General features: G+C 45.9%; 7 protein-coding genes across 7 annotated transcripts; 2 read left to right on the top strand and 5 right to left on the bottom strand.

Annotated features, from left to right (window-relative positions):
• Positions 1-742: 742 nt before the first annotated feature.
• HOO65_080114 (1-phosphatidylinositol phosphodiesterase) lies at positions 743-1,792 on the bottom strand (the record flags this gene model as incomplete). The annotated part of the gene is made up of 1 exon (XM_071001447.1): positions 743-1,792. The coding sequence occupies one exon, from the start codon at positions 1,790-1,792 to the stop codon at positions 743-745; it is 1,050 nt and encodes a 349-aa protein (XP_070856345.1).
• Positions 1,793-5,377: 3,585 nt separating this feature from the next.
• HOO65_080113 (1-phosphatidylinositol phosphodiesterase) lies at positions 5,378-6,340 on the top strand (the record flags this gene model as incomplete). The annotated part of the gene is made up of 1 exon (XM_071001446.1): positions 5,378-6,340. One exon carries the CDS (start codon positions 5,378-5,380, stop codon positions 6,338-6,340), a length of 963 nt encoding a protein of 320 aa, XP_070856344.1.
• Positions 6,341-9,218: 2,878 nt separating this feature from the next.
• HOO65_080112 (1-phosphatidylinositol phosphodiesterase) lies at positions 9,219-10,200 on the top strand (the record flags this gene model as incomplete). The annotated part of the gene is made up of 2 exons (XM_071004351.1): positions 9,219-9,293; positions 9,346-10,200. The coding sequence occupies 2 exons, from the start codon at positions 9,219-9,221 to the stop codon at positions 10,198-10,200; spliced, it is 930 nt and encodes a 309-aa protein (XP_070856343.1).
• Positions 10,201-12,254: 2,054 nt separating this feature from the next.
• On the bottom strand, positions 12,255-13,403 carry HOO65_080111 (1-phosphatidylinositol phosphodiesterase; the record flags this gene model as incomplete). Its single annotated transcript, XM_071001445.1, has 1 exon — positions 12,255-13,403. One exon carries the CDS (start codon positions 13,401-13,403, stop codon positions 12,255-12,257), a length of 1,149 nt encoding a protein of 382 aa, XP_070856342.1.
• Positions 13,404-15,263: 1,860 nt separating this feature from the next.
• Positions 15,264-17,846, bottom strand: HOO65_080110 (polyprotein; the record flags this gene model as incomplete). Its single annotated transcript, XM_071001444.1, has 1 exon — positions 15,264-17,846. One exon carries the CDS (start codon positions 17,844-17,846, stop codon positions 15,264-15,266), a length of 2,583 nt encoding a protein of 860 aa, XP_070856341.1.
• A 1,814-nt stretch (positions 17,847-19,660) lies between these two features.
• HOO65_080109 (uncharacterized protein) lies at positions 19,661-20,951 on the bottom strand (the record flags this gene model as incomplete). Its single annotated transcript, XM_071004307.1, has 2 exons — positions 19,661-20,724; positions 20,774-20,951. The coding sequence occupies 2 exons, from the start codon at positions 20,949-20,951 to the stop codon at positions 19,661-19,663; spliced, it is 1,242 nt and encodes a 413-aa protein (XP_070856340.1).
• A 1,015-nt stretch (positions 20,952-21,966) lies between these two features.
• Positions 21,967-23,061, bottom strand: HOO65_080108 (1-phosphatidylinositol phosphodiesterase; the record flags this gene model as incomplete). Its single annotated transcript, XM_071004335.1, has 2 exons — positions 21,967-22,729; positions 22,784-23,061. The coding sequence occupies 2 exons, from the start codon at positions 23,059-23,061 to the stop codon at positions 21,967-21,969; spliced, it is 1,041 nt and encodes a 346-aa protein (XP_070856339.1).
• Between the last annotated feature and the right edge of the window lie 4,361 nt (positions 23,062-27,422).

Raw genomic sequence — 27,422 nt, 5'->3', positions numbered from 1 at the left:
GCAGCATCGTCAGTGTGCAGGGAGGTGATGTGGGATCCTATCCCGCCAATGCTGAAGACACACTGTGACAATCAGCAGACAATCAGGGCAGTGACGAATATGCACGCTCCACAGATCTCAAGGATGCGGCATATCGACCTAGCAAATAAATGGCTACGAGTAGAAGTTTAGGGAAAACGCATAGCTGTCAACTACTTGCCAACATCGGAGATGCCAGCGGATGGGCTGACAAGGCCACTACTGGACAAAGAATACGCGGCCTTCAGACAATCCTTGAGGGTGAGGATCCCAGGTGAAGCACAGGTGTGGGAGACTAGGGAATGCGATGCAGGATCTGAGGGTGTGGAAATGGAGGACTTGGGCTAGGATGAGAGTCATACTCTGAGTATATCGTTACGATCGGGTGTGTCAGAACATTACTAAGAAGACATTGAGGAAAGGATACGTAACTATAAACCCAAGTATATATATCTGATAGTCCAAGTACTCAGGGGTTGACGAAGGAGAGAGAGAGGGGGATGAATACAAGCAATTCTACAACATAATCTACAAGTGAGTACAACACCACCACTTCCACTACAAATAGCTCTATAGCTACAAGAGAACTAGCTTGTTCAACACTAGATTTTGCAGCGGGGACCCGAAGTCTATTTGTCCTACGGCCGATGTCTTGCTTTCTCCTATATCGATATTTTAAGGTCATAGAACTTGATGCATAGTTTGTAGCAAGGGCAATATCATTTTATTGAGCCAGGCCAGAGGGCTTGTCACCATCACCACCAACCTCATCATCACTAGTCTCGGCCGGGGGAGCGTCGCCATCATAAACTTCGTCAAAATCAAACTCTTCCGCAGCGGTCTCATCACTGCGATACGAATAAATATCATCAGTCTCAGGGACCTGATAATCATCAGTCTCAGGGACCTGATAATCGTCGTTAAGCTTCAAGATCTGGTCAACAAGAAAATAGCCAGGGAAGTCCATGACAACAACACCGAAACAGTTACCCTTTTCAAGTGAGAGGTAGTGTCCAAGAAGTCTGTTCATCCCAACACCACCACGATTTCTAGTAGCAAAATTAATAGGCTTGACGCCTGCACTAGGAGTAGTGTAGGTAATACGCAGCTTGGTCAAGTCTTGGGAGCGACCTCGGCTAAGATGAGTTTTGATGGCGTCCCATCTCCGGTTCAGCAAAAGGGGACTAACAGTAAGCCTAGGATTGTAACTCGAGACAGTATCTGAGTTCCAGGGGATGCCATAAAGCGCGGGCGAACTGCTTTTATAATCATGCAGAATAACAACTTTGCCGCGAACCTCGCCAAGTGTAGGGATACCATCATTATCGTCGTACCCAGAGTACAAATACTGGATGTGACGCTGACCAAATTCAGAATCAGAACCAAAGTGTCCTTCCATCGATCTGAGAAATGCTTTGGAATTATCAAGTCTGCCACGCTTCTGAATGTGGAGAATGATGGCTTCACTAGGGTGATGATCGAGAAAGTTAAACAAAGTGGTTAGGACGTATTCGAGATTGTAGCCAGTAGCAGCACGCCCATTGTAAATCATCATATCGTGGTGGGTGTATCGGCACCTAATATCGATATATCTGATGCCAGCAATAAGCTGTTGGTCTAGGGGCATGTTTTGGGTCTGTGAATAATTGGATTCGACTATATCTGTCATGGAGTTGTGGGTTCCAGGAATGGACAGGGCCGTCAGAGACACGTCGTCCACAATGGTGTCCATCCAGTCAGCCTTGTGGGCTTCGTCAAGATCAAAACACCACATGTCATCGATACCTTTGAAGCTGCCCGCATGACTGAAGGCCAGACAGGCCAGTACTGTGAAGAAAGAGCAGCGCATGAAAATAGCAACCCCGCCCAAAATTTAGGTAGCAGACAGACTAAAAGAATAATAGGAAATAAGAGAGGAGGAGCATCTGTAGCAGTTAGACGATGAGGACCAAAAGGCATGCAATAGTCTTGGGCAGTGGGCATGCTGTACTTTAATAGTTTGGCCATGACCAAGCAAACCTTGATGAATCTAATGTGCCAACATTCAAACGCCAGCTATAGCGTTCATAATATTCCAGTGACTTTGAGAAGCTTTGATCAGCCAAGATACACCTGGCGCATACAATTTGACGAATCCTGTTCCTAGGCATTGATGTGAAATTGCAGGAAACCGACTAATACTTGATATCCAACGGCCCCCAAGTGATGCCTGCCACAATCAAATAGACTCCTTCACCAATTTAGCCCTGTGCACAACATCCAGAGCTTGCTCATCAGCTCTAAAGACCTCTCTGGCTGGGGAGACGACGTTACCCGAGTTTAAGTTGGAGGGTAATTATAGAGTTGGGGTCTTAATCCTTGAACTACTATCTTGCCAGGAGCACAGAACGGCCCTGGCTCTAGCGTCGGCATGCGGTGTAATTCTTTTAAAAATCAAACCCCGAGATCTTGGGTCGGCCTGATTGCTGCGTACCGTATTACACCGATCGCGTGGTACTACCTTCTTAGGTTGCTTTGGGCGGCTAGTGATTTCATAACTTCAGCCTCTCTGAGAAGTGTTCGACAAGATATAGAAAGAAGGGCCTTTAACTATAGGGGAAGCATTACAACCAATTGAACAGATAGATATTGATGTGCGGGTAACAGTTGAATCCTTGAGAGGTGGCCACGGAAGGTCACAAGAAGCAAAGGTTCGGCAGTGTAGTATTTGTAGAAAAACTAGATATATTGCAAAGACCTTTCAGGAGGCAATCGAAGTCAACAGGGAATAGTATAGTGATTAATGTCAATTGATTAGATATAAAACTATCATGGTCTTTCTATTGCGAATTTAATTCAGAGGGTTGGTAAAAGTGCGTCGCTCGCTTATCATATACCTACGTTATAGTGCGCCACGCAACATATTCACCAAGTCTTACTAGGATTGCTGACCCTGATCTAGCTCGCCCAAACGTTAGGGTTAGCGGCCTTCCTTCTTTCAAGGCCCATATGCTTGATCTAGACATGGTAGTGCTGGATTTTGTGGGTGTTACGCCTGCGTCTATGATACGGCAGTTGTAACCCTGCGACTATTGACCACAGTAAACAAGCGCTATAATCACTCACGTTGATGCGTATAAATACGTGAGTCTCGTATGAATAGCTATCCTAAAATGTAGGTCGATTCTCTGATTCTAAAAGCTTGATGAAGAAGGAAGCAAACTCTGTGACAGACTTCCGAAGCTGGCGCTTCGTAAGTCTATCTCAGAGCGGGGTCAGGGTCTGATTGTCATGTGACCCTGAACCCTAAAACCTACAATATATAAAACGGTTGAGATCTGCTCTTCAGGCAGGAAATAGATATACACAGAACAACTTCAATAATCACTTATTCTCCCTTCCAGAACATTCAGTACCTCCTCCTAGTTTTTGCTGTTAGTAATCAAGTATACACGTGTTGTAGTGCCACACGTGAAGACTTTTGCGCACTATTGGTATTCTCGCAGTCAGTGACCATGAGTCCCCTTCCCAAACTTAGTGACGATGGTGCTGCTTATACACTAACATTGCATACTACAGCACCAGCTAATTTGATGCTTGGTATGACATCATGGTAAACCATGGAGTTGCTTCCGGAATATATTACGCTTAAATCCTCTTAGGTACACGCTTCAGCTTCATTGACTGACACCTAGATAGGCACTTCTAGAAGGCTCTAGCGCCTCTTTCAATCTGCCAGCATGTGGTGATTTTGCTTGGCTCACTAGAAAGTATTTCAAAGCGCCTTTGAATCTCCGACATAAGGAAGGGTTGAAGGAGTGTTTAGCTTACTCCAGGAATACGCTATAATTCATTCCCACGCCTGATCGAGATGTGAAAGACTTGGTCATCTACGTGACCGAATGTAGAGGTGACTTCCTGTAGTATAAATTTTCCAGAGGCATGACTACTAGGAACTGGATGTTCCTCAGTGACTTCACATGCATTGCGTGCTATGCGTCCTGTCTGTCTAGTATAGTAGGGTAGGCCTTATTCTGTTTTACAATGATTACTTTTAGATGCCAACAACATCTAATTACTCTTAATACACAGGGCCTTTAAATCCGAACTCTCAGGTTCAAGAATGGACAATCTGCATTAGCCCATTATATCACAACCATTGCAGAGAAAATGAAACCTCGTGCCATTTTTGGAGCAAGCACTAGGATCGTCTAATAGCCACGAGGAAGAGAAATAGCACAGCCTACACATAACTACAGAAAAGTCCACGTTCAGCGCCACCTGGCTGGGACAAGGGTTGCATTCCTGCCGAGCTTTACTGGAGTGATCTTCCTCGGCGACGTCTAGGTTTGCCGTCTATGCTAGCATAAGTGTCATAATTTAGCCCAAGATAGATAAATAAGCTATAAAGGGTCTAAGCAGCAGGGAAGATAATGATAACTATTCCCTTAACATTCAAAACTCAAAATTGTAAGATATACAACATCCCAATATACAGGCCCTATAGCAGCATATTCGTTTTTCATGCTCACTGGCCTGTTTTCACGCTTTGGCTAGACTGAATTGTAGATGAATGGCGGCCTGCACATGGCTTTTTGGTCAAGCCTACATATGTATAGTCGGCATCTGCTCAAAATCGGGCCTTGGATGCCATTTGTAGGCTGAAAAGAGGTGCCAGAAACAGACAAGCTTGCAGGACCACCAACATGTGCATTCTTTCATACTATAGAGCTCACTGTGTCATAGTTGGCTCACTTAGTAAATGAATACATGAAAAATACACGATAAAAACGCCGGCGCTAGTTTTCCATTGCCATGTGTAGACCCTGGTAAGGTTGTAAGGGCTAAGCAATAACTAACATGTGTCTCCGGCTTGCCAAAGCTTGTTGTCTCTAACTACGGTTACGTTCTGACTTTAACCGCGCTAACACCGCGGCTATTCCTAGTCACGACTTTTTGCCCAACAAGAGGTATGGAAATGTTCTGCAGAATGTAGAAGTAATGACAACGGCAATAGGACCTAGAAGTATTCACCTTCGCTTTCGGGCACCTCGGCTATTCGAAGCTCAGGCTATTTCTGCTATTTTGTCAGGCATGGCAGCTAGATCCAACTACTTCCATGCGCCGGTTGTAGCTTGGCCGATCAAAGCTACACAAGCAGATTACAGAGCTACTGTCACTGTTATCTCCGGCCTTGAGATCTTGGTACGACAGGTGTAGCATAGTCAAGTGACAACACGACTATTAAGGCGGGAGGACGCCCACTGTCAAAGACTTTTCAAATGCCTACCATTCCTTATCGACCAGATTTCCTCAGATACCTGTGTCACTTCATCCCTTCCTGATACTTCAGCAGTATTATTTTGTATCTGTTGCTGATATGCGGTTCTCTCTCTTCGCCACTTTCGCCTGTCTGGCCTTCACCCACGCAGGCTCCTATGACGGACTCAGTGAGATGTGGTCTTTTGACCTCGACGATTTCCAGAACACTGATTGGATGGGCGCCCTCGCGGATAATGTGCATCTGTCAAGTCTGTCTATTCCTGGAACCCACAATTCCATGACAGACAAGGTCAATAACAAGTTGGCACAAACCCAAAACGTGGGTCTAGCTGGACAGCTTGATGGCGGCATCAGATACATTGATATCAGCTGCCGATACATCAATGGGGTCATGATGGTGTATAGTGGGCTTTTTGACACTGGCTACAGTTTTGAGAACGCCTTGACTACTTTGTTTGACTTCCTCGATGCCCACCCACGTGAAGCTGTCATTCTCCGTATCCAGAAGGGCGGCATACTCGATGAGTCTACAGAATTTCTCAGTTCCATGAAAGCACACCTGGCAGCTGGCTCCAAGTTGGGAAATCGTGCTGCCGAGCATATCTATTCCAAGAAAGATGGTACTATCATCCCTACTCTTGGCGAGGTTCGCGGCAAGGTTCTCATCTTGCAGGACTTCAAGACAAGTCCGCCAGGTCTTTATGGAATCCCCTGGAGTTCGCAAACTGTCTCTTATTACAATCGCAAGCTTGCGGTTGGTAGAGTGCTGTTGCCCTTGAAATGGAAAGGCATTAAATCCCATATTAGTCAGAGTCTCTCCGAAAACGATAGCAGGATGCGCATCACGTATGCTACTGCTAGTATTGGCGCCAAACCCATTGACATCTCGTCGAAGAATGGTCTAAGTTTTGCAATGAACAGATATATTGGCCGGCATCTCTTGATCGATGAGGGCGATTGCTTTGGCGTTGTTGTCATGGACTTCCCCGGCTATGAGGTCGTTAAGGCAATCGTGAAGGAAAACGACCAGTATCGGGCCCCTTCCCCATTGTCCCCGTGATTGCACTGCTATCGCCAGCGCTGAATAGGCTGGTTTTGATCCAGCCTATGGAGTTAGGCTTCCCTTCCGAATGGTAATGGCAATGAGACTAGTGACGACGAGGCTAGCCCTACCCTTGTTAACAGGACATTGCCTTTCTAGCCAGCTTATTTCTCATGGCGCGCGTGGAGTTTCCATCATCATAGGAAAAAATGCGATGGCTGGATCAATAGGCTTGAAGTCATAGCAAAGCTGAGTTTTGCCATGGGGGCGGTAGGCAGTGAAGCTATTACCAGGAGGGAGTGGTGGGACGATAGAGTGATGATAATGACATGAGAAAAGAAAAGCTAAAATAGAAGGAAAACATTAGAATACTCAAGTGCAATAGATAATACAATGCTCTTAATACTACTTCTGCCACCAATAGATGGCCCCGTGAAGGGGATTGTGATTCATTTAGAAGTAAAATAAATAAATTGCCTCGTTGACTATGAATTAAAGAAACTGCCAAGCTAAGCGTACTAGCTATAAACGTTCCGATTGCTAGATCTATGCTTCGTCCAAGATGAGGCAATGGTGCAAAGAGTGACAAGTGTCTGGACTTTCCTGTCATCGTGATAGAAGTATTGTACGTATTTTGGAGGTTGTGCGCTAAATACTATCCCTTGGGGAGGTTTAGCTGGGCATGTCGTATATCAAAGCGAGGGTTATGGTTGCATGGCTGTTGGACTAGGATCATGATCTGTGAATGGAGTTGAAGCTATGGCATAGGGAGTGACACATAGGATGGGTATTGTGGGGAATCTGCTTTTTGTCGGATTAACCCTGGGTAAACCCGAGCTTGGATACTCCAGCTTAAATGGAAGAACTTAACACCATAGAGAATGAATAGAAAGTAAGCTTCACCATAACGATCAATCTGTATACCAGCACGGTTCCACGTGCGGTTGTACTGGATCACGAGTGACTTCAAAAGTGATATGACTCAATTCGGTAGATTGTTCCGACACATAGGATATCTATTATCATCATTGATAGAGCTGACCGTCATTTAGTAGAGTAGGGCTGTCTGGGGTTTGGGTCAGGAGGCAACGAACGTTGAACATTTTATGTTATGACTAAACTAGGCTCAATAGGCTTAAAAGCCACTAGCGCGATCTCAGATGGGAGCAAACCATTATGTGGCAATATGAATGCAGATATGAGATGAGATGGTGTCTAAGGGCGCAGATGTTTTAGCGAAGGGAAACAGGTCAGGGACTGTTCCCCGAATGTTCGGTATAGGAGTGTAGAAAAAAGGCAGATATACTACAACGCATACCAACTTCCCACAAGTAAAATATATCTTGGGGCCTGCTTGCTGGTTTTCAATTATGTCTACATCTTATCTGCATGGGGATTTCCTAGCAACTATAAGTCAGGTAGCAGCGCAAATAGTATAAGGCAAAAACGTTAGAAGACTGCTCAGTAAAAACAAGTGCCAGTAACCTACGTCAGGGTTACCAAGATTGCTGACCCTGATCCAGTTCGCCCAAACGTTAGGGTTAGTATCAGACATCAAGGGCCCATGTGCTTCATCTAGAACATGGTAGTGGATATATAAGCCGGCTGAGATCCGCTCCTTGGACTAGACTTAGATAGATACAGAAAAATTTCAATAATCACTTATTCCTTCTTCCTCTTCTTTACAGGACATTCAGTACGTCCTCCTAATATCTACTGTTAACAAGCCAGCATTTGTCATACACCTGCGGTGCCAAGGATCAGGTCAAATAAGGACCTAAAAGATGTAGGATAGAAGTGTTGAAACTAAAGTTTTGCGTTGGTATAAGCCGGTGTTGGCAAGCCGGTGGGTTATAGGACTTAAGCGAGAACCAATGCACGTGCGAGAATTGGTTTAAGCCGTTGTATCTAATGACACTCAGAATATAACTGGCCTAACATGGCGACTATCTTCAGTGGCCGTTTTCTCCTTGCCAATAGGCTCGCAAATATTTTGCGTGGTGTAAAAGCAGAGAAGTAAGGAGTGCAATACGGATGTATCCATCTCCGATCCAGGGCTTTTTGCCTACCTCAAGCTTAGGCTCTTTTCCGATTTTACTTTCAAGCAACGGAGCCGGACTCAAAGCCTTCTGGGATATCCGATCAAGCCTAATTAAGCATATTATTGGGGTATCATCAATGGTATCTCTGAGTTTGAGATGGTGGTATGATAGATGTATTAAGGCCGAATGGATAATCTGTTCCTCTAGATCGGATAGTCTGAATGAATGGCTTAGGGATCCAATCGCGTCGAGATTGAAAACCCCTCTGTCGGCGCCATGGTATCATACGTTTTCTGCAGAGCATCAGAACTTTAATTTTAGGTCTTTCGCAAGTGCCTTGAGGGCAAGAAGGATTCTACATTCAACATTCAGGTCTGACATGACCCGTGGTTCAGTATTCATTGATCAATAGGAGATCGTGCAAGCAGAGGAATTCTTGTCACTCAAGCTCATCATGTACGTTAGAGGATCGAAAAAGAATATTGTCAGATTCGTCACTATTTCAAGGCCGTCTAGATATCCAAAGATTGGCTTTTGTTTCAGCGTCGCTACCAAGCTTAGTAGTTAGCTTTAGATTGCTGAATGTTAGATGATTAAGAATATGACTATCTATGCTCTTATTATTGCTATCAATGCGGTCTAGGAACTTGGCATATGAGGGGAGTTCCGCCATGAGCTAACTATTAAAGAAAAAGCTTATCCCCCTACCCAGACTGGTGCATGTATTGTATTCCCCATCGAATAACTGCCTCAAATTCCCCTTCTCTATTATCCTCTGCGGCTCTTTGACCTTATCCGATGTCGGATATTGCCCTAGGCTAGTTGTTAGTATGCGATTTTCTCTCTTTATAATAATGGCCTCCTTAAGCCTTGGCTACGCTAGTAGCCTCGACAATACCGACGATATGTGGTCTTTCGGTCTTGGCAAGGTCCGATACTCCGACTGGATGTCTAGAATCGGTAATAATGTACCACTATCAGCCCTGTCCATTCATTCCTGGAACTCACGGCTCTATGACATACTGGATTCCAAGCGATTTGACGCGGACGCAAAGCGATGATCTAGACACCCAGCTTCTCGGTGGCATCAGATACATTGACATTAGCTGCCGATATACAAAAAACAATCTCATGGTTTACAAAGGTCTCGTTGATACAAGCTACAGTTTTAAAGATGTATTACGCACTATGTTTAACTTCCTCGATGACCACCCACGGGAAGTCCTTATTTTACGTATCCAGAAGAGCGGGATACTAGACGATTCCAAAAAGTTCCTTGACTTCGTTGAACGACACTTTGACCCTGACTCCGAAATGGGCGATCATGTCGCCAAGCGTATCTACTTCAAAAATTCTGGTGACATCTCCATCCCTACAATTGGTGAGGCTCGTGGCAAGGTCCTTATTCTGCAGGACTTCAAGAGCAGTCAGCCTGCCCTTTATGGCATGCCCTGGAACTCAGATACTGTCTCAAGTTACAGCCACAGGCTTGCTCCTGGTAGTCCTTTTCTGGACCTGAAATGGGCCGGCATCAGATCGCATTTCAGTCAGAGTTGTTCGGAAGACTTCAATAAGCTGCGCATCACGCACACTACTGCTGATGTTGGCGTCAAGCCCCTTGACATCGCTGCCAACAACTATGGAATAAACGGACGTCTTGGCCGATACCTCTTGTATGAGCAGGGCAACTGTTTCGGCATTATTGTCATGGACTTTCCGGGCAACTTTCTAGTTGGCCACATTGTGAAGCTTAACAACCAGTACCGGGATCCGGAACCTTCCGACTTTCCTTCTCATGACGATCGTCTATCCATGCCTGATGAGTTGGCTATATAATTCGACATGAGCTAATACGTAATGAGGCCCCTCCTGCCGAATATTGTGCTGACGAAGCTAGGGGCGACGAGGGTGCAGTTGTCCTGGTTGGATGGACATGCTGTTTTTACTAACAATCCTGAAGGTGTCTTTTGCAGTTTATGCTAATGTAAAAAGGTAATTCATAGCAGGATTCATAAGCTTGAAGTCTGCATGGAGGAGAGCTAACGTGCGTGATAATCATGCGTTGCACTTGTTTTTATACTTTCAAGATAGAAATCGCGATAAAAACGCCACAAACCATTTAGTTGATCAATCCAAATTATTCCCCGTCCTCTTCCTCAGATGTCTGAATTACTACCTGTTCGTTCTTGCATTGTGACCAAGCTTTCCACAGACATCACAATGCCGAACTCCCAGTCGCGTCGGCCTCTCTTAACCACCACTTCTCGACGATTCAGCCACTACCTACGCATCCACATCCATTTGATCAATTCCTTAGTTTCCTTCCTCTACTATCATACTATGATCAGCCCTCTTCTCTCTATCTGAGTCCTTTTGCCCTCCGGCGCTGGCTTAGTATCTAATTTGCATGTTCAAAATCCTTAACTCTAGTTTCCAGTAAGGTAACTAATCTTATGCGAAACCATCTTTGCTCCTGTGCAAGAAGACCTTTTAGCGTCTAGGATTGATTCTTGACAGTAAATATTAGGTGGACGTACTGGATGTCTCGTGAAGAAGAGGAAGAAGGAAATAAGTGATTATTGAAGTTGTTTTTCTGTATCTATCTAAGTCTACTCCGAGGAGCGGATCTCAGCCGTCTTATATATCCATCACTACCATGTTCTGGGTCTTCTTCGAAGACCCTTGATGTCTGATACTAACCCTAATGTTTGGGCGAACTGGATCAGGGTCAGCAATCTTGGTAACCCTAACTTAGGTTACTAACAACACTGAAGAACTACTTTGATGTCTTGTAACTGGTCTCTTAAGCACACCAAAGAACTCGACGTCAAGGCGTTGACGCAAATGAGGCGAACGAGGTGGCATACACAGCTTGATGACCTTGTTCTCTTCTCAATATCTCTCGAATTCTATTGAGTAGCGACTTTCATAGCCATCAAGGATCTAGAGACGATAGACGCCAACCGATCGATTAGTGGTGCACTGATCAAAGTGCTTGAGCCGCTCGATGTCACAGGTTAGATTGTAGATTGCTCATACAAACAAGTTTAGGGATAATCAGACATTCAACATTCAGGAGGAAAGGAAAGAAACTATCCAAGTTGACCAAATGAGCAAGAGGCTTTTAACATCGCATAGTGGGGGTGTTCCTGTGCATGTATTCTGTGAGGCGCATGTACCAGCTACAGAGAGGAGGCCAGCTCACAATGTGAATACCTCTAAAGACGAGTGAGGCGACATCAGAGTAGCCCCCCCTCATCAATTCTCGAGGCACTTAAGTCGTTTTCAAAGGGAACAAGGGCATTAATGCATTAGAATAGCGTATTGAAGTCTGAGAACCAGGTGCTTCGACAGGCAAATGTGACTGTTAGTAAGCGGCGTAGAGCAAAAAGGACCCGGCTACGGTATGGAGGCAAGGTAACTGTAGGCGAGGCAAGGAATGAAATTTATCAGAAAGACGTTGATGCGCAGGTGATGGCGGAATTATCCAGAAGTGGTGGTCGGGGAAGGTCAGGCCCAGCTAGGGAAAGGTGGTGTGGAATATATAGTAAGGCTGGTCATAACTCAAGAACATGTCAGATTGTTGTTGAGGTATCTAGAGAAGATAATAGCAATCAGTTTTAATCGATAAGATGCTTTTTTACTCTTTTATGAAAGAATCTACAATTTAGATGGTAAAAGATTGGGCTCTCACTTGTAATTTACGTGATCTGGAGATCTTTTATCAAACAATCTTCGATCCTTAGCGCCTCTTCCTCATAGCACCACTACCACATAGCTCAGCTCCATGCAAGCTTCATCCTTACCTGCCCTGCGATGGATTTCGTTTTTACATGAGCATTTAAACCGCGCTTGGAATTTTCAGGATTGCTAGTAGAAGTAATATCTTCTCATCTAATCAGGTTAGCAGCACCCTCGTCGTCACCAGCTTCGTCAGCGCTACCTTCGGCAGGGGGAGCCTCATCACCAGGAGTAATCTCATCATAAGGAGTAACCTCATTATCATCATCCATCTCATCTTGAATTATGTCGTCAACAGCCTTCTCGGGCATGGGTAGAGTAGCGCAAAAAGAAGGAAAGTCGAGGGGTTCAGGAGCCCTGTACCGGTAGTTGCGCATGATGATTTCCTTGACAAGAGAATAGCCAGGGAAGTCCATGGCAATGATGCCAAAACAGTCGCCCAGGTTAAACAAGAGGTATCGGCCAAGACGTCTGTTCATTCCAAAACCAAGATGGTTCTTGGCAGCAATATCAATAGGCTTGACGCCAGCACCGGCAGTAGTGTGTGTGATGCGCAATTTGTCGAAGTCTTCCGAACGACTCTGACTGAAATGCGATTCGATGCCATCCCATTTCAGGCCCAAAAAAAGGCTACCAAGAGCAAGGCTGTGGCTGTAACTCGAGACAGTATCTGAGTTCCAGGGAATGCCATAAAGGGCGGGCTGACTGCTCTTGAAGTCCTGCAGAATGAGGACCTTGCCGCGAGCCTCACCAATTGTAGGGATGGAGATGTCACCAGAATTTCTGAAGTAAATACGCTTGGCGACACGATCGCCCATTTCGGAGTCAGGGTCAAAGTGTCGTTCAACGAAGTCAAGGAACTTTTTGGAATCGCCTAGTATCCCGCCCTTCTGGATACGTAAAATAAGGACTTCCCGTGGGTGGTCATCGAGGAAGTTAAACATAGTGTATAATACATCTTTGAGACTGTAGCCTGTATTGACCAGGCCATTATACACCATGATGTCATCTTTTGTATATCGGCAGCTAATTTCAATGTATCTGATGCCACCTAAAAGCTGGCTGGCTAAAAGCTCGTTTTGGGTCCGCGTCCAGCTGCTTGCAAGACTGAATATCATGGAGTTGTGAGTTCCAGGAATGGTTAGGGCCGATAGTGGTACATTATTGCCCATACAGGACATCCAGTCGGGGTATTGGACGTCGCCGAGATCAAAGGACCATTTATCTTCGATACCCTTGAGGTTACCAGCGTAGCTGAAGCTCAAAGAAGCTAGTATTATAAAGAGAGGAAATTGCATATTAACAACTGACCGAAAGAAACATCCGGTACCAGACAAAGTCGGAGATCTGTAACAGATAGAAGAGAAGGGGAATTTGAGGTACTTAGTCGGTGGGGAGTAAAAGAAATGTACTTGTCTGGGTAAGGGAAGATGCTTTCTCTTTAATAGTTGGGTCGTGGTTGGACTTCCATACATCTAGCATGCTAAGATCCTAAACTCCATCGATAGCAATAATAAGAGCAGATATATGTCCGAGAAGCCTTAATTTTTCAAGCTGTAACCAACTACCAAGCCTAGGGGCGAAGTTGGAACAAGAGCCAACCTTTAGATATCTAGAGGGCTTTGCAATGGTAATGGATCTGTCAACTTTGTCGTTTGCTCGACTTAGTTGCACTAATTGCACGACATTTGTAACCATCTTGTCGGGCAGAGTACCCTTGAAAAGCGTAGTTATGGAAATGGTCGTCTTCCCCTTCAATGGCAGGTAATCAGAGCAAACGAGCCATGTCATGGCAAGCCTCGCACATTCGCAGATTGTTGTTTATGTCTTACAATCTGCCATTCTGCTGATACTAAAAGAGCATGACAGAGATAACTTCAGTTTCGAGTGGCATGTGACACCATCTATGTATCGTTTAAAAAATACATCGGATTTTCTTCATGTGTAAGCGTACATGCGCAGATGATCAAGGAGATATGGACAAACTTGCATAATATCCACCAATACAGAGCACCAATCCATGGCTCAATCAAAGCATACACACGAGCCATGTAAGCAAAAGTATGAATATGCCGCTGCAAGAGCTGTAGATCCGGATGTGGCATATGGCCTTGTCTATTCAGATAGTCGTCTAGGATGTTGAAAGCATAATTCTTAATGCCCTATCCCAACGTAGATTCTTTCCATCTTGTTCATCAACTCCGTCAAATTTTGGCATTTTTGCCGACATGCTCACGTCAAGCCTAGGAGTCACCGAAGAAGATCACCTGTGGCTACCCGGGCTCTAGAAGGACAGTGAATGGAACATCGTCATTTGCCTGAACAAGCAGCTCTTGATATGGGATTTCCGTTGCATCTTCTGACCAAGAATTTACTACGTTGTGAGTTTCCTTTGCTGCGTTCAGGCACCATACAAATGGCACAGTCGCCAATTTGACCGTCATGGGTAAGAAATAACATTCTTGTGGAGATTTCCCGACGTTCGTGCGCCCGAGGCCGGATTTAAGGGCCCTACATAAAAAGTAACTTGCTTTTGTGCTCATTTCCTATAGATAAGCACGGAAGAGCCAAAGGCCGACCAGAAACCAAGACACGCAACATCAGTAAAGTCATGTTGGTAAAATATCTGGTGTTGTCAGGTTTAGCTGGACTATAGCTTTTGTTTCAATCATTTGCCCTATGAGGACGAACCTTACTGGGAGGATGTTGATGTGCGACAGCACCGCTTGGATTTTACAAAGAAAATCACCAGCTACAAGGTGACAAAGTATTACTTTTCTTTTGTTTGCCACAATATCAGCGTTACTGTCTTGCTTCAAGCATCCCGGAGTATCTCAGTGCCCAACGGCCTAATGAGATTAGCTCACGTGGCTTGCAAAAAAGAGTTGCGTTAGATAATGGTAACTCTCAAAGCATATCCAGCACATGATGATCGACACGTCGTCTAACGAGTAACGGTGTCTTGGATAGTGTTGTAGAATTGCTTGTATTGATTCGTTTTTCTCTCTCCTCAGTCCACCCCTGAGTACTTCGACTATGAGATATTATACTTGGGTTTATGATTACGTGTCCTTTCCTCCATGTCTGCTTAGTCATGTTCTGACACACCCCCTCGCAAGATTCAATCGTAGCGATATACTCAGAGTATGACTCTCATCCTAGCCCAAGTCCGCCATTTCCTCATCCTCAGATCCTGCACCGCATTCTCTAGTTCCCCTCACTTGTGCTTCACCCGGGATCCTCACCCCCAAGGATTGTCTGAAGGCTGTGTATTCTTTGTCCAGTAGTGGCTTTGTGAGCCCATCCGCTGGCATCTCCGATGTTGGCAGGTAGTTGACAGCTATGCGCTTTGCCTGGACTTCTACTCGTAGCCATTCATTTGCTAGGTCAACATGCCTCATCCTTGAGGTCTGTGGAGCGTGGGTGTTTGTCACTGCCCTGATTGTCTGCTGGTTGTCACAGTGTGTCTTCAGCATTGGCGGAATAGGAACCCACATCGCCTTAGCAATGCGGCGTATCCACATTGCCTCCCTGCACACTGATGATGCCGCAATCAATTCTGCTTCCGACGTCGAGGTAGAGACGACTGTCTGCTTGTTGCTTTTGGCGAAGATGACTGTCGACATGAATTTGACTAACTGCCCCTGCGTACTTCTGAGATCTAATCTGTCTGCAAAGCTTGCATCTGAGTAGACCTGGAATGTCGGGACTAGTGTGGTGTCTTTTGCCTCTATTGTCAGAAAGGCGTCCTTGGATTGTTGGACATATTCCAGTATGTCGAGTAGCGCCGCCCAGTGTGTTTGGCCTGGGTTCGCTGCATGTTCCGAGGCAATGCTGACACTAAACTTCAAATCTGGTCTGGTGTTGTTGCTGAGCCAGAGAAGTCCTCCTAGAAGTTGCTGGTATTTGTTCTTAAGTCTGAGATCACCGTTATCAGCTGGGTTCCTTGGAAGTCGATGGTTCCGCATAGGACATGCGGCCGCGCGTCTTTTCCGATCTTGCAGGTAGGTCCCCCATTTGTTCAACAGCGTTCCGATATACGCATATTGATTCGCTCTGATGTGGTTCTCCGTTCGAACATATTGTACTCCAAGGTACAGGGATAGAGGTCCACCCCCCGTGCACTCAACGACTGAGCGGATCGCGGCGACCTGTTCTGTCGCCCTTCTGGTTGACTCTAGGTCTTTGGCGTGGATTTCCAACCAGTCATCCACCCATAGGACAATAAAACGTTTTCCATCTGGGCTTGCAAATAGACAGGGATCTTCCGGTACTGGCCGTAGGTCCGTTAGTTCCGTGATGATTCTCGTGAAGAGAGCATTCCATAGCGATGGACTTTCTCTGAGACCAAAGATCGCCTTCTTTATCCGGAGGATGCGATCCTTCTGACCACCCGCATACATTTTCATGTAAATGGGCCTTGGGAGCGTTGCATTCATAAAAGCGTTGGAGACATCCCACTGGGTCACACTCATGTCCTTCCTGAGGGCAAGGACTAGTATCATGCGCAATGATACTGACGACAGCGTGGCGGCATACAGTACTGTCGACGGATCTTTCGGTTGTTGATCGCCTCGAATCGTAAGTCTTGCCTTGCATGACTTGAAATATGTTCCCGATTCATCTGTCTTGTAGGAGAAGACCCATTTGTTGTCGAGGACCCTGTCGCCTGCGGCCTTTGCTGAGTCGATCTCATCCCATGAGTTCGCCTTGGCATGTGTTTGCAGGTGCGCTTCACGCGCTTCCTTCCATTCATCGGCCATCCAGCAAGTTAGGGATTCCTTGTAGTGGGCTGGCGTCGATGGCATTTCCGACATGGGGATCGGATGGGTGTGTCGGTCTCGCCATCTTCCTTTGAAAATATCCTCTTCCAGTGTCTTGGGGTTATGGAAGGTCCTTCTCTTCGCCATTTTCTTTGCTTTCTTCGGATACCACTTGACTGCTGCCATAAGCACCCCCTGAGCTGCATTCATGTGGATTGGCCGAGGCCCTAGGTGCTGCTCTTTGGAGACTTCTTGCGAGGAGTCTACCATTGGACCAAAGGCTAGAAATCCTGTTTTCACCGCTTTCGCGAGATCATCGTTCGTCGTAGCCTGTCGCAGTAGGGTGTTTGATATTGGCAAAATGTTGTGTCCTGGTGGATGCTCCGCGTACTTGCATGGTTCTCGGGAAAAATCCGCCAGCTTGCAGAAGAGAGTTCTTTCATCAATGTCGGCGTCTCTCCTCTCCTGGACCGCCCCTGTGTCCGGGTTCCACACTCGGTAGACCCCCGTGGTCTCTCCGTACCCAACTAAGCATCCTACTTCTGCTCTTGGGTTGTCGCGCTCCATCCTGCCTACTCCCCTTAGGGTTGATGATTTCAGCGAGTAGACTACCGACCCGAGGACTCGCAGATGCCCGATCGAGGGCTTTCTCTTGTAGACTAGCTGGTAGGGTGTGACACCGCCTATCGTATCACTTGGTAAGCGGTTATGGATATAGATCGCCGACATCATTTTCTCCGTCCATAGGAGAGCAGGGATTCCAGAGTGAACAGATATCGCTCTGTATCTCGTCTTGATTACCGCCGTAACTCGTTCAGCTCCACCATTCTGGTCTTGAGCATATGGTGCCGAGATGTGCAACGTGAGGCCGTGATTCTTAAAGCTTTGTTCCAGGCCCAAGTTTCTGATCTCTCCATCGGCCTCCAAAACAGACACCTTGTGTCCGTGTGCTGCATCAAGTTTCCTTATGAGCATCATAACTGCTTCGAAGACGGTTCTGGCTTTCCTATTCATGAGGCACACCCCCCAGGTAAACCTAGAGAACCTATCTACCATGAACATGATCGATGAGTACGTTGGGTTCCCCTTCATGTCCGTGAAGTCAATTGCCACTCTCTCAAATGGCTGGGTTGGGGGGGCCTTCCTCTGCTTCGTTGGGTGAGCTCTGCCTTTTACCATAGCGCATATCGGGCATACTTGGCCTAATGTGCTGCACCCTGCGCATAAGCATTCAGATTCCTGAAGTCTGCTTGTTACCAGCATATTCTCGCATGCTTTCTGCGCCTGATCAAGCACCCTTGCTGCGGGATGGGCGGTACGGCCATGCCAGATTTTCATCGTCGTAGCTTTCTTTCCCCTCCCTGTTGGTGCAACGAAGTGGTTTCTCGCCTGCCTGGCGGCACTAGTATGGTCAAAGTCATCCTTCCGACTTTCCATTGTACCCAGGGCTGCGAATGCGAGGTTTGAGCCTGGACTTCTAGTCCTTTCTGCATCTTCATCCTGGATGCCTATATTTTGAGATTCATTGTTAGTGTCCTAATTTGGATCTCCCACCCCCCAGCTTCAGGTGTCACTTAGCAGGTTTTCAATGTGTCTGGATAGTCTATCCAGCCTGACCGGGTCTGTCCGTAACTGGACCATTGGCTACTGCCCCTAACTGGGCCTGCTGGGCCTGTCCGTAACTTGAACATTTGCTAGTGTCACTGACTGAGCTTGCTGAGCTTGTCCGTAACTGGACTATTGGCTACTGTCCCTAACTGGGCCTGCTGAGCCGGTCCGTAACTGGACCACTTGCTACTGTCCCTAACTGGGCTTACTGAGCTTGTCCGTGACTGGACTATTGGCTACTGTCCCTAACTGGGCCTGCTGAGCCGGTCCGTAACTGGACCATTTGCTACTGCCCCTAACTGGGCTTACTGAGCTTGTCCGTAACTGGACCCTTGGCTACTGTCCCTAACTGGGCCTGCTGAGCCTGTCCATAACTGGACCATTGGTTTTGCCACTTACCAGGCCCTTTGGTTCTGCCCCTTTTCCATTGACCGCGTGAGTCTGCCCTAACTGGGTTTCTGGGTGTGTCCTAACTGGGCTATTGGTGTTGACTTACCAGTGTCTAGCGCATAGAGCGTTCCATATCGCACTATTCTGCACAGCTTCGCTCTGTCTTTCTTTGTTACCAGAAAGTTGTTTTCCGTATCCCAGATTGCACCCTTCCTCTCTAGGAGGCCGTAGGATACCACATTGCATGGGAATGTTGGAGCGTATGCCACATCAAGTAGATTTAGCGCCCGGAAGTCGCCCCCATGTAGTGGGAGACGCACCGTTCCTGCGCTCGAAGTAGCCACCACGTCTCCCCCTGTAATGATCTGGGCTTGCACTTCCCTCATCATCCCGACAAAATGTGTCCTAGAGTTGAAAACGTGACGGCCGGCTCCCGAATCTAAAAGTACCCATCGTTTCATGGAGGATCTCAACATGTCCCCTAGCTCAAGATCATGGATCGAGCTCGACATGGGATGTACGTTTTCTGCAGTGGCCATGACTAGGTCCTCCCCTGCTATGTCAAGCGACGGGCTTATCCCCACGTTGGGTATGGCTGCGTTGGCTCCTAGCATCGCCATGTTGATTGTAATGAAGACCGGGGCAGTGAGATCCATCACCCTTCCGGATGTGAATACCCCTTCTTTGGCTTTTCTGCCGCTTTGATCACTTTGGTTATGAGGTTGAGAAAGTAGCTCCAGGCCAGTTTCAGAGAAGGTGGAAAATGTCTCTTTTATTTGGCCCTTGCCCCCTTCCTAGGGGCATCTCTTCTTTGCCCTCTCATCCGCCTCTTCTCTCATCGCTTCTAGCCCCGCCGACGAATCGCTCCTCCCGGCTGTCTTGAAGTATCTGTCCTTTCCCATTTCTGGGTCTACCTTGAAGCCTCCAGTCGCCACTACTCTCTCGAGTTCCAGTGCCAGCGGATGGCCAGGTACCGCCGCGTACTTCTTCACATATGCTTGGCGTCTTTTGTCTACCCTGTAGGACTTGTATCGGTTCTCCTTCACCCAGAGCCGACATTTGTTCGAAGGGTGTTTTGCCTTGCAGAAGACACAGAAGTCACTTTGTGCTGTTGCCCTCCCTCCACTATTCTTGGATCTGTTTCTTTCAACGGAGGTGAAGACGAGGTCTGCATCTATCCCACCTGCGCCAAGTTCGTGCCACGCCTTGATGTTTTCGACCACATCATCGATGTCCATATTCCCTCGAGCTAACTGCGATCCATGGTTGGCGGTGTACGAATTCTTCCATCCGTTCAAAGTCTTGGCGAGGTTCTCCGAAAAGTCATCCCATAAACGGCGTCCGCTGTTTTCTTGGGAGGGATAGTTCTGTTGGCAGAACTGGATGTCTGTCTGCCATTCGGATATCCATCGATGGATGTTGTTGTCTTGGGGAAGCACGTTGAGCTTCCTCATTGCCTCGCGGTATATGTGATGGGCCACACTTTCCAGATTCGCCGTCGTCACCTTCAAGACATCCATGAGTTTGTCGACCACCTTGTCTGGCCAATATTCTTCCCTAACTTGGGTGGCTAGGGCAGGCGAAATGTGCTTGTTTATCCAAGCTCGTACTTTATCTCTGCGTTCGCGCTGGTCTCGGAAAAGATCCCACTTAAGTCTAAATCGATTGATCTGGGTCTCATAGGTGCGAGCGGCGGATTCTATCGTCCTGACGTGGCAAGCTAGTATCCTTTCATGGCTGGACAACCTTACACGAGTGGGGATGGGCTCTGCTTCTTCCAGTCGAGCGCGTTGTCGTGCTGGCATGCGGGCTCGGCGGGCTTCTTCTTCCGCATCCGCTCTGGTAACGTTCTCCCAGTCTTCGTCATCGACTAGAGTTGCGTTTGGGGGGAGGGTGGGCGCTGGTACTTCTTCTGGTGCAGGTGGTTCTTTCGGTTCCCCCCGCCCATGGCGTTCTAGGGTTCGCTTCCGGATCAATGTTGTCCCAGACGTTGCACTCCTTTGCATACCACTTGAGGTCTCCCAGGAATTTCGGCCAGTCTCTGACTGAGTGTAGTTGAGTGGAATCGGTTGTCGAGTTGGCCATTTTGACGATAGTTAAAAGTAGGAGAGAAGTTTTTTTTTTTTTTCAAGAAAGTAGAATAAATAATTGTTAACTGTTCGATAGAGGTTGAGACTCTTAATTGTTGTAGAATTGCTTGTATTGATTCGTTTTTCTCTCTCCTCAGTCCACCCCTGAGTACTTCGACTATGAGATATTATACTTGGGTTTATGATTACGTGTCCTTTCCTCCATGTCTGCTTAGTCATGTTCTGACAGATAGCCCATCCTCTATCAGCTCATGTTCCACCTTAACTACAGCGAAGGCTAGATTCCATCGTGTGTCCCGCCTGTATCTTGTACACCGCTCATGGGTATTTAATACCATTTCAATAGGGCGTGCAGTTTTGTCCTACCCACAGTTCCTTTTGCATAGATACTAGTCCAATCAGTCTCCTTGCTTATGCCCATGTCTCAGTTGACCAGTTCAACCTCCTCAACTCATGATTCTCCTTGGCCATTTCGACTGAGAGCGCTTTCTATTTGGTTAGGTAAAATTGTAGTTACCGCATCATAAGAGGGCTTTATACGTCGGCTTCTTGGCCATTTTCTGACAGGAGATAGCGATAAATGGCAAATCATCACCCAGGGGCTACCCAATTCCCAATCTTTTCAAAACAACAAGACATCAAGTGTAGATAAGGGAATCTGCATCATTGTTAAAGCTAGCTTAGCAGTCTTATGTTATTTAGTATCATCAACGCGAATGGTCTTCTATGTCACTTCCAAATGCCCACTCCATCTGAACTAGCTGCAAGCGGAAAGGCAATTATTTCATATCATCATTAAATATCCAGACATCTTTTATCTTGTAATAAATATCCATCATTTCCTTTCTCCAAGTCCTTCTTTCTCATGGCGCCATCAAAGATTGCCACTATGACATGACCCAGCTCCACGGAGACTCCAAGATTATATTACATGTCTTGCTGTAGGTGATCAAATTAACGAAACGGATGTAGCCAGCACGGTGAAAATCCAGCGTAAAAGGAACATCTTGTTACCTAACTAGAACATCAGTAGCTGCAGCGTCACCATATTCATCAAAGCTAGCATCGAGGGTGAAGGCCTCGCTGTCGAAAGCTACGTCTTCTGACCACTGAGGCAGGGGTGGAGCACTGGGAGCGAAAGGGGAACTAGGGAGTTCAGGGACCAGGTACTGCTTGTTAAGCTCCAGGATGTACTCAACGAGATAACGGCCGGGAAAGTCCATAACAATAATGCCAAAACAGTCGCCCTCGCCAAACATGAGGTATCGGCCAAGAAGTGTGTTCATTCCAGCACCAGGAATATTCTTGGTAGCAATATTAATGGGCCTGACGCCAGCACTAGCAGTAGTGTGCGTGATGCGCAGCTTGTTGAAGTCTTCTGGGCGATTCTGACTTAGATGCGATCTGACACCTTTCCATTTCCGGCCCAGAAAAAGGGTACCAGAAGCAATCCTATAGCTGTAACTTGAGACAGTATCTGAGTTCCAGGGAATGCCATAGAGGGCGGACTGACTGCTCTTAAAGTCCTGCAGAATGAAGATCTTGCCGCGAACCTCACCAAGAGTAGGGATGGAGGTGTCACCAGAATTTCTGAAGTAAATACGCTTGGCGACACGATGGCCCATTTCGGAGTTGGGGGCAAAGTATTGTTCAATGAACTGAACGAGCTTTTTGGAATCGCCAACTATCCCTCCTTTCTGGATACGTAAAATGAGGGCTTCTCGTGGGTGCTCATCGAGGAAGTTAAACATGGTGTTTAATACATCCTCGAGACTAAAGCCGGTATCAGAAACTCCATTATACACCATCATCTTATTATCTACATACTGGCAGCTAATGTCAACATATCTGATGCCACCAGTAAGCTGCTGAGAGAGATGCTTGTTTTGTGTATGCGTCAAACTGTTTTCAACCTCGGCTGTCATGGAGTTGTGGGTTCCAGGGATAGATAGTGTCGATAGCAGTACATTATCGTCGATGTTGGACATCCAGTCAGGGTAGTCGAAGTCGCCAAGATCAAAGGACCATCTATCTTCGATATTTTTGAATTTACCAGCGTAGCTGAAGCCAACAGAGGCCAGTATTATAACGAGAGAAAATCGCATATTAATAACAGAGGCAAGAAAATCTTCAGTATGAGACAGGCCTGAAGATGTTTTGGGGATAACAAAGAAGGTCGGTTTGAGACAGTTAGTCGATGCAGAATAGGAGAGACATACTAACTAGTCTAGATAAGGGGACATGATCTCTCTTTAATAGCTGAGTCGTAACTAGAGTGTCACACATCTAAAGTTCTGAAATTCAAACCCCGCCAAGAGCAAAAGTTAAAGCGTTGAGATCCGTTCAAGAAGCCTCAACCAACTAAGCTACAACCAGAGCATGAAAGTAGCTAAATCCATCTGCCAAGTTGGAGCAGGGGTCAACCTTATATCTATCAAGCTGACCAATTCGACCTTCCGTAGGACACCCGCAACCTTCTTGTCCGCCAGGACACCCTTGTAAACCGTAAACCGTAGCTGTGATCCTAGACCACTTATCGTCTCATGGTAATTAGACACAGGCTGCGTACACTTGATGATTTTTACTGAAGCCCCATCTGCCCCTCTGCCAAGGACTGTTTTTGGCGAAGGAAGACCCTCTCGCCAGCGCCTATGTTAAGGGCTTTTGCATGATGCTTTTACTACATAGATTAGTTATTCCTACGAAAGAAGTAAGACATGTTACTTTAGGTCCATCAGATTTTATCCGCATGTATATTGACAGTAGAGTTGACTAGGAAGACATGGGTAGCCTTGCATATGGATCCACGGTCTGGTCAAAACACACACATGGGCCATGTAAGCAAAAAATGCAACTATGCGTGGATCTAGATTTGGCATATTGTTTGTTCATACGGATAGGATAGTTCTCTCCAGGGTTTAGGGCATGATTGTTAGACTTTCTTTTTCTAGCGCGGATTCCTTCCCTATCCATCATCTCGACCCAATTTTGACAGTTAAGCTGATGTGTTCACGGCGAGCCTAGGAGTCGCCGAGGAAGACCTTAACGCTTGGGAGAAAATGAATGTAACACTAGACAAACAGCGCTTGGCATGGGATTCCCGTCCCATCTTTCGACCAAGCATGTATTGTTGTTAGTCCCCTTTGTTGCGTTCGGGCAGCCATCCAAGTTTGCAAATGGCACAGCCGCTCGTTTGGCCTGTCATGGGTGGGTAATAACATTCTTGAAGAGATTTGCCGACTTTCGTACGCCCGATTTAGAGGCCCTTCTTAGAAAGAAACGGGCTGTCATGAGAATATCCTATCCACCATCACAAAATAGACAAAGGCCTACAAGAATACAAGATACACAACATCAGTAAAGTCATGTCAGTAGTACAGTACATCTGATAATTTCAGGCTGCCTCATGATTCAATAGTGTTACTATTTATAGCCGAACATTAGTAATATGATCCGATTGAGGAGGCCCAATTAGGCCACGGGTACCCGTGGGACTTGCGTAAACTTCCGCTTTCGGCACAGCTCACACATCACAATAATTAAGTACAGTACTATGATCAATTAGACGTCTAAGTTGCAAAAACACTTCTATTATTAAATAGCAATAGATTATATTGCGCGTCGGCGATGATGCAAAAGTCTGTCTACTGCTTTTCTTCGATGTCCTTATCGAGAGACCGTTTTGCTATTATTGAGAACAGGCAGTGGGTGCCTCGAGTAGTAATCTTCCATTGCCAGTTCTTCAAAGCATCAGGAGGCTTACATGCTCTATCACAGGTGTATAGCCAGATTTTCTCCCTAGTAGATCTCCCCATGACAAAGGCATGACGACGATCTAGTGTATAAGAAATGTATTGATTATAAAAGTGACTCTCAAGACTCATATTCACTTGCAGGTGGGAGATAATCGTCAGGTAACAAAGCTACCACTTCAATCCAGGCTCAATACATTATTGTGTTACCTACTTCTCCATGGTTAAAGAGCATTATTGCCGCGATTCTACGCGTTGTATTGGCGATTAATGATGCCGAAAGCGGAAGGAGACCCAAAGTTGATTGACGTGGAAAGAAGAAAACAAATATTGAAAGATCTTCTAGGGCTCTTCCTGAGACTTGAGAAGTTACTCTGGCCAACCATTTTTGCTGTAGGCTTCCTTCTGATGTATCTTGTGACTGCAAGGTAGCTAGAGACAAGTTACTATGAAGAGACTCCTCCTCTTATTTCTAAAGAATTGTGGCCATTCACTAAAGGCATCTATGTCCCTATCTGAGTAGCTTCGAAGTTTTAGGGCCGCATTTCTGTTATCTTTTAGCTGAGTAATGTTCTGGTAGAAATAGTAAAACGTCCCATGTTGTGTTTTGCCAGCCGAGCTAAAAAAGCTGTTCGAGCTGAGTTTATCAACTGTCCATATTTCCGGCATGATTTGAATGGCAGCAATGTTCAGTTTGTTGTCATGTTGGAGACTAAAGGGATGTGATTCTACGTTATCAAATACGTCTCAGTCGCGGATATCTGAGCCACAGAATAGTCAGCTAAATTAGAAGATACTTGCGTGTGATTTCTCGAGTATGAACTTTTGTGAGAGTGTCCTTTCCGTAGTTGTTTCAATGCGTTTTCATAAAGTATAGACTACAGCTGTAATAATACCAGCCTATTTTCTAACTTAATGACCTCCAACTCATAAACACTTGTTTGACCTCGCCAGCGATATGCTTACCACCCCACGCCATTTCGAGCGAATTAACTGTGCAAATGACAGAGATAGAGATAAGTATGGACTTATAGATCAAGTCCTAGACACAAAAAGAACTATGGATCGCATATTGTCACTGAGAGCTCGCTGATTAGTAGTTGGTACAACTAAACAGAGCCTAGATCCAGGAAAAGAGATCAAAGTGATCAATGCCTCCAATATGAGCCCCCTTCGTTGAGAAATGATAACCTAAACGCAACGCTGAGTATTTTATTTGGCTTCCAAGTGAGCCATAATGCAGCTCTCACATCCCATCATAGATGCAATGTCAGCAACAATCTATTATATGCCATGTGAAGAAATTCCGGCATCTTTCTCCTTATAGTTGACTTTCACTATTTTCCTTCTTTTTTGTATTCTCTAGCTTTCTTTTATGGGGTAAGGGCGTAAGTTATCACTGTACCTAAAACTTACACAAGGGTTAATGCCACATTGCAAACCCCAAAGGGCTCGTGTCGCTAGTGAAGAAGGCATGGGATCTAACGGAGGTAAAGCTTAGAAAAGTACTGACCAATAACTTGATACATTAAGATCAACTATACGAAAAAAGGGAATTTCGTCATACAGTCGACAGGGCCACGGTCTTTTATTTTTTTCTTGAGAAAATCAGACCTTGGTATGAAGGTGACGATCATCTAACTATGACCAACGCTTACGCAGTGTCTCTCATGTTAAGGATTCTTACTTGAACAAGCTACTAAGAAATGCGCTGCAATGGATAAAAGTGGCGAGATAGCTTGGCGTTAAAATATCTGCCAGCTGGGGCCAGGTGACATATTAGTCAGTATTGGTTCTCTATCTCTATGCAAAATATTGTATTTTGTCTATCTACAGAATTCCCTAGGACTGAAAATAAACTACGCGATGTGGCAAAGCCACAGTGTGGCTGAGACTACACATCACTACACTACATGTTGTAGAAATTGGTCCTTGAATTTTATGTATTAAGTTAGTTAGATGAAAAGCTTGTTTACCCCTCTTTCCATTTATTCTCGCGGCAATTACTACGTGGGCATCACACTTTACACACTCTGATTGGCTTTAACTTACAGGTACAAGCCTCACAAAGGCGGTGAAGCTTGTGCACTAACAGCCGGCCAAATCTCAAGGATTCTTTACAAGTAGCAACACTTCAGCTGCTGTGAATTTCTTCTTCTGGAAGGGCCAACTCACAGCCTTTGTCTCTATACATTTTTTTTAACTGTCTTTGCATTCATATCTAATCACTTGATTCTCATTCTCTAACTACAATGCAACCACTCTCTCAACTTATAAGATGTAAGACTTGTTGTTCTTCAGTATCTTTATCTATCCTCCCTTCTTCCCATTCTGAGAGAATTATTCCATAGCTCCCAGGTGACCTCGTCCTCTATACAGTCATCCTCTGCCTTACTCCAGTCCAAATATGCCATTATCTCCTCCTTGGTTGACTCTCTTGAACTGGCTGTCATGAGGTTGTTTTCCTGAGTAGGGGCTAGCTGGCATCATAGTACTTGAGAGTAATAACATAGGATAAAGAAATCATATGTCAGGATAATGACTGAAGTCTTTAACACAATGAGCATCCCTTCCTTTCTAGAATCGGCCGGTGAGAGAGGTACATTGGCAGAATTCCAGAGCGTGGAATGCACTAACAGAAACATTTCCAGCCAATCAGAGTGAGTGCAGAAAATGTGATGCCCATGTAGTAATTGCCTATACTCGCCCCTTTT

The sequence above is a fragment of the Ceratocystis lukuohia genome (genome assembly GCF_044167205.1).
Source record: "Ceratocystis lukuohia strain C4212 chromosome Unknown Supercontig8_pilon, whole genome shotgun sequence".
Lineage (NCBI taxonomy): Eukaryota > Fungi > Ascomycota > Sordariomycetes > Microascales > Ceratocystidaceae > Ceratocystis > Ceratocystis lukuohia.
The sequence above is the reverse complement of the archived record's forward strand: the minus strand, read 5'-3'. Positions and strand labels throughout refer to the sequence as shown.